This window comes from Phragmites australis, chromosome 3, assembly GCF_958298935.1.
Source record: "Phragmites australis chromosome 3, lpPhrAust1.1, whole genome shotgun sequence".
In the NCBI taxonomy this organism is placed as follows: domain Eukaryota; kingdom Viridiplantae; phylum Streptophyta; class Magnoliopsida; order Poales; family Poaceae; genus Phragmites; species Phragmites australis.
In genome coordinates, this window is record NC_084923.1 from 2,908,428 (window position 1) to 2,918,452 (window position 10,025).

Sequence of the window (10,025 nt, forward strand, 5' to 3'; positions counted from 1 at the left end):
TGGGATTCAAAACAACATAGGATTATTTAATGTAATGAAAGAGCCAAACAATTGCTCAAAGCCTCAAACCAAAAACCAAACCAAACACATCCAGATACAACAGAACTCATTATAGCAGAAGTTTCTGCCTGGATGCAGTCGGCAGGTGTTTGATTGTCTACATGTTGGATGCAAATGCATGTAGTCAATCTAGCTATGCGGATAGGTAGAATTTGAGTATTTCAAAGAATATTAATATTTAATAAGATAAACTAAAGTCTATAAGATTAGACTGAGATAAGATAAATATCATGATAACATTTGTTTATATTTTTCTCTCATACAATATCTTTATACAAGCAACCAAACACCCTGCCTCAGGCCAAACTGAAGCTTGGGAATGCACTTGTGCACCGTGTTCAATTCATTTGAGACTATTAGGACAGCCGCAGAGAGAAACAGGATGAAATCAACAATATCAAATCTTTAATGTGAACCAGTAACCACATAGGCACATACGCAAGAGTCCAGACAGCAAAGACTAACCAGTAAAAAAAAATCAGATAAGCATAGTTGCTATTTGGCTTAAGCTCTCCTCAAGAAACAAGCATTCTAGTAACCACCCTTGAGATCATTGACAACATCATAAGGAATAGGAGTGACTGTCTCAAGTGTAGCACCCTCAACCATGAACCCAGGCTTTGGTCCCTCTGGCTGCCTCTTGGTGCTGATGACCTCGCCACGGGCCTTGGCTTCCGCCTTGAGCTGGTCGTTCTTGGCTTTCCGCAGGCGGAACTCCTCAGTGCACCTAGATGGCTGCACATGCTCCACACGGACATGGATCCTCTTCCTGATGATGCGGCCATTAACCTAAATGATCAAACAAAACACATGGTCAAATGAGACATTATTGTGCCAATTAACTTCTATTGAATGCATCAAACTCACGATAAATATGAACACCAAGGTGCCTAGTGCAAAAATACTATGGTACATAAACATATCGATACCTATATATTCAACAACGAATTATATCATTTTACATACACATGTGAACAAGAAACACTCATATATATGTTTATAAATGAACAATAAAGAAATTTCAAAGATGACCGGCTTGGGGTGTTGTTACAATTGAGATATCAATTTATCTATGTTAAGTCTGATTTAGTACAGCAAGCAATCCTACTAGAATTAGGAGTGCAAATTGGTGAACCAAAGGGTGCCCACTGAACCTCTTTAGTTCAACCAATAAAACTTCTTTTTCTCAAATTGAGCAAATTTTCAGAAAACTAGTGTAATTGATTGAACTAAAGATGATAGATAGATACGCTTAGGTTCACTAATTTGCACACCTAAGTAGAATAAAGCTAAATATCCAACAACACCTGGGATTTCAAGTTACAGAGTATTATACTTAAGTGTGTGATGGCCAGTCTGTATAAATTAACACTAGGCGAAAAACAAAGCTTTTAAATGGACCCATCCAAATTACAGGCATATTCATCAAAATATGATACATGTAATAACCAGACTGACTTGTACTAAGTAAAAGAAACAGCTGCAAAATGGTAACAAGAGTTAAGGTGTGTATCAACCGAATAGGCTCCCCTAACTCCTGCTATTACAGGAGAGAAGCCAGAATGACAAACTTTGATGTATGCCCATCACACGTGTAACGTGTGCCACAAAAACCTCTCCCGTGGAATACCACGCCACCCCATGGCTGAAGGGGAATGCGCTCGGCCTAGGGCAAACAATGCAAGGATGGTACAATGATTTCAATGTTAGGACAAGAGATCAAGTTTCAAGGTGGGCTTATACAAATTAACAGGAGATAGAACTCCACAGCAGAAATAAACTTTACCACATACTACAAGATTTAACAGATCTAGAGCGAGATGGTAAATGATAAAGGCTAATGACAGCGGTATATGATTTGTTAAGAACTATTTGTACGGTGGTATTTTGCCACGGATAATTGCAATCCCCCGTATACGCATACGTGCATGTATACATATATATATAAAAATAATAAGAAGAAATTAAAAAAAAAAAAAAAAAGAGGAGGAAGGCAGGCTGGCCTTTTGCCTTTGGGCCGGCCCAGTCCTTTTCCTCCCTTCCCGTGCAGCCCGGCCCAGCCGGCTGCCTTACCTCCTCACGCCGCTGCCCTAAGGGCCGGGGGGGACCCTGTACCCCTTTCTTCTCCCCGCCGCCTCTCTCCTCGCGCTGCCTCGCTCGCCTGCGCTCCCAAGCCGCCCCGCCGCCTCTGCGCGCGCCTGGCCAAGCCGGCCCGCTCTTCCCCCACTCTCTCCTCTCCCCTCTCCTCTCTCTACCCTCGGGCCCTCGCACCAGAGCAGGCCGCGCCTCAGCTGCGCTCCCAAGCCGTGCCGCCGCCACGCCTGAGCCGTTCCTCTTCGTGCTTATCCTCTCCCAACCCTATCTCTTGCCCCCAACTGCCCGATCCGGATTCTTCGCGGTAGGAGACCCCGGGCCGCCGCTATAAAGGTTGGGAGGGGGTGCCCCGCGACGGAGGAAAAAAAGAAAGGGAGGGCCGGATCTGTGAGGAAGAGAGAGATAGAGAGAAGAGAGAAAGAGATTACCGCGTCTAGCCATCGCTTTGCCATCGCCATCCTGTTCGCCGGAGCGCCATGGCTCTCATCGCCTGTGCTGGTGGGTCTTGGCAGTGAACTCTTCTCCCCCTCCCCTCCATGGGTGCTACAGGTGTTAGCCGGCCATGCCCTCGGGCTGTGCCGTGCATACAGGTGGTCGCCAGTGTGCCCTCGGGCCATGCCGTGCGCATACAGGTTGGCCGGCCGGCCTTCGCGCCGCGTCCGTGCAGTTAGCAGGTGAAGCCGGCTGGCACTTGAGCCGCCGTGCGAGCAGGTATTCCGTATGGTTTGGCCGGCCGGTGCATTGTCGCCGCGTCCGTGCGAGTGCCGTGCTATGTTTGTTGACGGCCGGCGGTGGTTTCAGTGATTTGGCTGGTCGGTTGATGTTTTGGTAATGATGAAGGCTGGCTGTGTTCTGGTCATGGTGTTGTTTGATTGATGCTTTTAGGGCAGTAGCCGGCTGTTCTTGGTTCAGTGATGCCGGCCGTGGCTTCATGCCCGTGTCCGTGCTCGCAGGTGTTTTGAGCCGATCCTCGCTGCTGCGTCCACGGATATGCAACGCATGCTGCGTTGTTTTGGCCGATGGTTTCTCTTGCTTTGTAGTTGGGTCAGGTAGGTTTCGCACCGTGACCATGAACATGTGCAGTAGGCTGATTGCGCGCTGGGTGGGAGTCGGAGTGCTACCGTTTGCCGGCCAGGAGTTTGAGAGCCTCCAGTGCGCACGTGTGCCTGCTGCCGCCGTAGCCTTGGCTATAGATGCCTCAGCATCCCTCATCCTCTTATGTGATCAGGTGTATATTTGTGTTGATCTTTGAAGGCTATGATCTGCTGGCCTTTGTTGATCTGTGAGCTTGGTTTAATGTGCTTAGTAGTGGTCGTGGGAAATCTAATGCTTCCCCCTTTTACTTTCCGGTACATTGAACCCTACTGCTGTTTTGTGATGAACTTGATGCCTGGATGGCTCCTTTGTCAGTTATCTGCTGCTGTCTCTCTAATAGTAGTGGCCCTCTATTCTTGTTACTCATGGTTCCTGCGAGGTGGGTGGCATCTTTTAGTGCTATAAGGTTGGGAGCTTTTCCTGTTGGCTCTCGATGATGAAAGATTAGATGCATTATGTCTAATGTGAATGACCTGTATCTAAAATGGCTTGGCTAATGATGATGAATTAATGTCACTTATGTTCCCGTGGCCGATGATGCGAATTGAGGCCCGGCAGTGTGGTCGCTTTCTTACCACTGTTATTGCCCTACCTGTGTGGGAGTCACCTTCATGGCTAAGTTGCCATGAGATTTGGCCAATGAGTTTGTAAGATGATTTTGCGAGGCCTTTGTGGGGTTGCGGCTAAGATATGGATGTGGTGGGGATAGAGGTTGTAGCTAAAGGCTTTAGATGTTGCGCAGTTCATCGGGCTCCCTTCAGGTTGTAGCTGGTAAACTGCTAGTCATCTAAATTCTCACTCCCTCTATTCCCTTTGGCTCCTGAGGCTACGGTCGATGATGATGGGCTGCCATGTCTGAGGCCTGTATGGCCTATGATGACCCGGGACGTATAAACAGTCCATAAAGCTCACGCTAGACTGTTTGTCCCGTCTTTTACTTTTATTGTCTAACGCTCACTTTGTTTTATCTGTGATCCGTGTGACTACAGCCTTGCAGACTCGGAGATGACCTTTACACGACGACCAGCAGTGCGGCTTAATCGGAGGTATTCTGCAGTTCAGCACTGCAGATGTAATTAACCGGAGGCTTCACGAAGCCACGGGAACCAGGAAACACAATCGCATGAAGTTTAGTCAGATAGCGCGTGTGTTTGTACCGGAGTATGACATTGTAATCATTATGAAACTATACTTTACGATTTCAGTAATGAATGAATAAAGTCATGTGTTTCAATTACATTTGTCTCTTGTTCTTTCGTATACGACAGTATACTGGCACGTCCGCAATACAGATACAATTACAATATACAGCAATTCGAACATACGAAGCGGAATTTGTTTCGAATCCGCGAAACACTATTCACAGTAAGATGAAGGCTAATGACAGCGGAATATGATTTCTTAAGAACTATTTTCAGTAAGATAAAGGCCAATGACAGCGGCGCATGATTCGTTAAGAACTATGTACAGTAAGATAACGTGCCTCAAGCTGGAGCTTGACAGCAAAAGCAACAGAACAGTGTACTGAAGAGGTCATTCCGCACACACAACAAAAAAAAGAGTACTGATATCCAAGCCCAGTTAAAAAAATCCTAGACGCTATTTCACAGAGGAAGAACTCCCCAGAGCATCGGACTATCTAGCGAGTCAGCCCATCTCAACAAGTAGCAAGCGTACGAGATAATTTCTACGAAGATATAACAGCATTGTGCCACAATTTCACTACAGAAGATTCCTCTAGTTCCATCAAAATGGCTTCAGATGCACTAGCACGCGGAAAACTGCACTACGTCATCACAACCAGATCTAGCAAACCGGGCGCCCATAGAGCACAAACAGACGATGCCGGGGTTTCTGCGGGGATATACCTGCTTGTTGATCTCAACGCCGATGGCGCGCTTGGTGACGTTCCAGACGCGCCCGGTGCGGCCGTGGTAGAACTTGTGCGGCATGCCCTTGTGCACGGCGCCGTTCACCTTGACGTCGACGTGGTCGCCGATCTTGTAGGTGCGCAGGTACGTCGTGAGCGAGATGTACCCCTTCTTGCGGAACGGCCGCGCGAACAGGTCGCGCGTCCGCGACCGCAGCCCGTGCCCCGCCGGCATCTTCCTCCTCCAGCTGCTCCTCCTTCCTGCGGCTGTGCGGCGGCGGGAGTGTGCGGCGCTAGGGCTCGCGTAGGCAGGGAGGTGAAGCCAATTTATAGGTGGCGTTCGGGGCCGTTTACTGTTACGGGAAGCTCTATTTGTTACGATGGGTCGTGATAGACTGGCTTGTCTACGTTATTGGGCCGTGATGGGCTGGATGTAATTTGCAAATGTTGTGCTGACAAATTTCGAATTTTTTTATTTTAATATTTCGAAATTTCAAATTTAACAAAATTAGACGCTCATTTCAAAACATTGCACGAATACTTTTTAATTACCCGTTGGAAATACGACACCTACCTGAGGCCTATCCAACTGCAACAGATGGTGGAGCCCATAGGTCAACAACTAAAAAATAAATATACGCGTTGCTGCCACAACGACCAGTTAAAAGGGCGACAGCTCACGTGGCTAAAAAATTCTGATATTTCGGACTCGGGCTCAAAACAGAAGCCACGGGATCAAACGCACTCGGCAGTCGGCACTCGATCGGAACAAGCTGGTGCGCAGCCGCCATGAACGACTCGGCCTCGGACCCGAGTTCACGTGCGAGACGGACACGCGGGCCTAATAAAAGGAGACCCAGCCCCGGCCTTCTCCACAGTCCACACCACAACACCAACAGCTTTCAGGGAGTCGCAGAGACTAGCAGCGGCGAGAAGCGAAACGCGAGCGCAGCAAGACAGCACAGGGCCCGACACCGCCGGTTCTCTTCGAGAATCCCGACACGATGGCCGACGACAGAGCCGCTTCCTCTGCTCCCGCCGTCACCAAGAAGAAGGCCGCGAACCGGCTGGTGGTGGAGGAGGCGACCACAGACGACAACTCCATCTGTATGCTCAACCCGGCCACCATGGACAAGCTCTCCATCTTCCACGGCGACGTCGTCCTGCTCAAAGGAAAGCGCCGCCGCGACACGGTCTGCATAGCCATGTCGGACGAGCACTGCGAGGAGAGCAAGATCAAGATCAACAAGGCGGTCCGCTCGAACCTCCGCGTGCGCCTCGCCGACGTCGTGTCCGTGCACGTGTGCCACGACGCCAAGTACGGGGCGCGCGTCCACATCCTCCCCGTCGACGACACCGTCGAGGGCCTCACGGGGGACCTCTTGGAGGCGTACCTGAAGCCTTACTTCCTCCACGCATACCGCCCGGTCCGCAAGGGCGACCTCTTCCTCGTGCGCGGCGGCATGCGGAGCGTCGAGTTCAAGGTCATGGACATCGAGCCTGCGGCTGAGTACTGCATCGTCGCGCTCGACACGGAGATCTTCTGCGACGGCGAGCCAGTGAAGCGTGAGGACGAGGAGAGGCTGGACGACGTCGGCTACGATGACGTCGGAGGCATGCGCAAGCAGTTGGGCCAGATCAGGGAGCTCGTCGAGCTGCCTCTCAGGCACCCGCAGTTGTTCAGGTCCATTGGGGTCAAGCCTCCAAAAGGCATCCTTTTGTACGGCCCTCCCGGCTCCGGCAAGACTCTTATCGCTCGTGCTGTGGCCAACGAGACAGGTGCATTCTTCTTCTGCATCAACGGGCCGGAAATCATGTCGAAGATGGCCGGAGAGAGCGAGAGCAATTTGAGGAAGGCGTTCGAGGAGGCCGAGAAGAACGCGCCATCCATCATCTTCGTTGACGAGATCGACTCGATCGCCCCAAAGAGGGAGAAGACCCACGGGGAGGTTGAGAAGCGTATTGTCTCCCAGCTGCTCACGCTGATGGACGGGCTGAAGGCACGCGCGCATGTTATCGTCATGGGCGCGACGAACCGCCCGAACAGCATCGACCCTGCTTTGAGACGGTTCGGCAGGTTCGATCGCGAGATCGACATTGGCGTGCCGGACGAGGTTGGTCGCCTTGAGGTGTTGCGTATTCATACAAAGAACATGAAGCTCGCTGAGGATGTGAACCTGGAGGTTGTGGCCAAGGACACGCATGGGTATGTTGGTGCTGACCTCGCCGCCCTCTGCACTGAGGCTGCTCTGCAATGCATAAGGGAGAAGATGGACGTGATTGACCTAGAGGACGAGACAATCGATGCAGAAATTCTTAACTCGATGGCCATCACAAATGACCATCTCAAGATTGCTCTTGCTGGCACCAATCCATCTGCGCTACGTGAAACGGTGGTCGAGGTGCCCAATGTCAGCTGGGCGGACATCGGAGGCCTCGAGGGCGTCAAGAGGGAACTGCAAGAAACAGTTCAGTACCCGGTGGAGCATCCGGACAAGTTCGAAAAGTTTGGCATGTCCCCTTCCAAGGGCGTGCTGTTCTACGGACCACCGGGTTGCGGCAAGACTCTTCTCGCAAAGGCGATCGCGAATGAATGTCAAGCAAACTTTATCAGCGTCAAAGGCCCTGAGCTGCTGACCATGTGGTTCGGCGAGAGCGAGGCCAACGTCCGTGAGATCTTTGACAAGGCGCGTCAGTCTGCTCCGTGCGTCCTATTCTTCGATGAGCTCGATTCAATCGCGACGCAGAGGGGCGGCAGCGTGGGAGACGCTGGAGGTGCTGGGGACAGGGTCCTCAACCAGCTGCTCACCGAGATGGACGGCATGAATGCAAAGAAGACGGTGTTCATCATCGGCGCCACCAACCGGCCGGACATCATCGATCCCGCGCTGCTCCGTCCTGGCCGTCTCGACCAGCTTATCTACATCCCCTTGCCCGACGAGGCTTCGCGCCACCAGATCTTTAAGGCGTGCCTGAGGAAGTCCCCCGTTGCGAGCAACGTCGACCTTGGCGCGCTCGCCAAGTTCACGGCGGGCTTCAGCGGTGCGGACATTACCGAGATTTGCCAGAGGGCGTGCAAGTATGCCATCCGTGAAGACATTGAGAAAGACATCGAGCGGCAAAGGAAGTCCAAGGAGAACTCGGAAGACACAGAGGTGGACTGCACCGAGGAGCCGGCACAGATCAAGGTGCCTCACTTTGAGGAGTCCATGAAGTACGCGCGGAGGAGCGTCAGCGACGCGGACATCCGGAGGTATCAGGCGTTCGCGCAGACGCTGCAGCAATCGAGGGGTTTCGGCAGCGAGTTCCGCTTCTCGACGCATTCCAAACCGGCTGAACCTGCTGTGACGGCCAACGCCGACGAGGATGATCTTTACAACTGATCCAACAACCGTGGCTGGCAGTTAGCCACTTAGCATAGATTCTTCTTCTTTTCTTTCTTTTTTTAAAGCATTGCTATTAATCTAGTCAAATTTTTTTTCATTGTTTCGGTGTACTTCTTTTCCCTTAGATTTGACTTAACAATAGGGGATTGATCTTTATCTTGTCTATTGTCATCGTGTATTTCCTTTCGTTCTATAATTTTCACCATGTACAGTTTATGCAACAAGAAACTCTTCCTTTTACTTCTTACTAGTAAGGTACCCGTGCGTTGCTACGGTATATATATTTCGAACGTGTGTTTTATTATTTCAATAGCTTGAAAGAAAAGAAGAATAATATGATTAAAATAGTATATCATTTATAGATTACATAGACATAGAAACAAATAAATTATTTTGTGTCGAACATGATATGTATTTACGAGGTGAGGACTTCTTTGTAGACAATATTCTTGGTTAGTGTGCAGGTTGAATCTACAGTAGCATCATTTCCCGATGCAGTAAGTATTTTGATATTTCTCCTAGCAGTTGCTCGCGATAGGGCGACATAGAGCTGACCATGGGAGAAAACTGGATTAGGTAGATAGATTCCAACATGTGGGATCGTTTGTCCTTATGCTTTGTTGATGGTCATTGCGAAGCTCACTCTAATGTGAGGGTACTTTGGGTAGGAATAAAAAATGAGGATGGTAGTCGATGTGTCTCATCTTCATCGTTTGATGAACTTTCACATGAAACATAGGATGGTTCTTGAATAGAAATTCCAGAAGAGCTATGTGGCATACAGTTGTTGCGAGACCTCTTTGTTATACGGTGTCCATCTATAACTAAAAAAAAATTAAAATGAGAGTAGCACATATGTTTTTATTATATTGGTTTAACATTGTAGCATAGGCTATATAGCTAACAATACAATTAGTCGTGTTAAAATGCATACCTTCTTTTCCTTTTCGTCTTGACTGGTTTCGATCTTGCGACATTTTGGCAATTTGTTGGTAATGTGATATATACCTAAAATATGAATATATTATTTGACAATTTAATAATTTAGAAAATAAGATATATACGTATCTTATAGTGCTAGATTCATTAGGCTATAAACATAAAATACTAAATTACATACATCTTTTTTTTTTGCACATAGTTCTGCTTAATTTATTTATTTAGATATGACATATTAAAGAGTAAGTTATGCATAGAGAATTTCCACATACTTTGGACCATCTCAACATACTTTGGACCCTCTGAAAGCACTTTTTAATTTCAGTCCCAAATACACCCGGCCCATTGGCCTACTGGCTCAGCATATTTTGCCGACCCATTTATCCGGCCCAGGTCTATGGGGGAGCTTCGTCACCTAATCTGGAAAGATAAGTAAGCTGAGTCTGAGACGTATCTTTTAAAGCATCCTGTGGCTGCTTCTTAATATGCATCATATGGAATATGTTATTACACCAGGTTGCTACCAGGTTACAGCGCGTAATCTCACTCATTTATCTTCTGATTTGAAACTATCATCGTTT

At 48.8% G+C, this 10,025-nt stretch overlaps 2 protein-coding genes across 2 annotated transcripts; one reads left to right on the top strand and one right to left on the bottom strand.

The window, feature by feature from the left end:
* Positions 1 to 443: 443 nt before the first annotated feature.
* Positions 444 to 5,436, bottom strand: LOC133911566 (large ribosomal subunit protein eL21z/eL21y-like). Its single transcript, XM_062353860.1, has 2 exons — positions 5,118 to 5,436; positions 444 to 849 (listed from the first exon to the last, which is right to left on the bottom strand). Exons 1-2 carry the CDS (start codon positions 5,352 to 5,354, stop codon positions 592 to 594), a joined length of 495 nt encoding a protein of 164 aa, XP_062209844.1. The 5' UTR covers positions 5,355 to 5,436; the 3' UTR covers positions 444 to 591.
* Positions 5,437 to 6,007: 571 nt separating this feature from the next.
* On the top strand, positions 6,008 to 8,752 carry LOC133911567 (cell division cycle protein 48 homolog). The gene has a single exon (XM_062353862.1). It carries the CDS (start codon positions 6,124 to 6,126, stop codon positions 8,500 to 8,502), a length of 2,379 nt encoding a protein of 792 aa, XP_062209846.1. The 5' UTR covers positions 6,008 to 6,123; the 3' UTR covers positions 8,503 to 8,752.
* The last annotated feature ends 1,273 nt before the right edge of the window (positions 8,753 to 10,025 follow it).

Bases quoted from the DNA above. Each gene is read 5' to 3' on its own strand.
- LOC133911566 (XM_062353860.1), bottom strand. From the start codon at position 5,354: ATGCCGGCGGGGCACGGGCTGCGGTCGCGGACGCGCGACCTGTTCGCG. The intron at 850-5,117 runs GTATATCCCCGC...TTGATCATTTAG, and splicing joins GCGTTGAGATCAACAAGCAG to GTTAATGGCCGCATCATCAG.
- LOC133911567 (XM_062353862.1), top strand. From the start codon at position 6,124: ATGGCCGACGACAGAGCCGCTTCCTCTGCTCCCGCCGTCACCAAGAAG.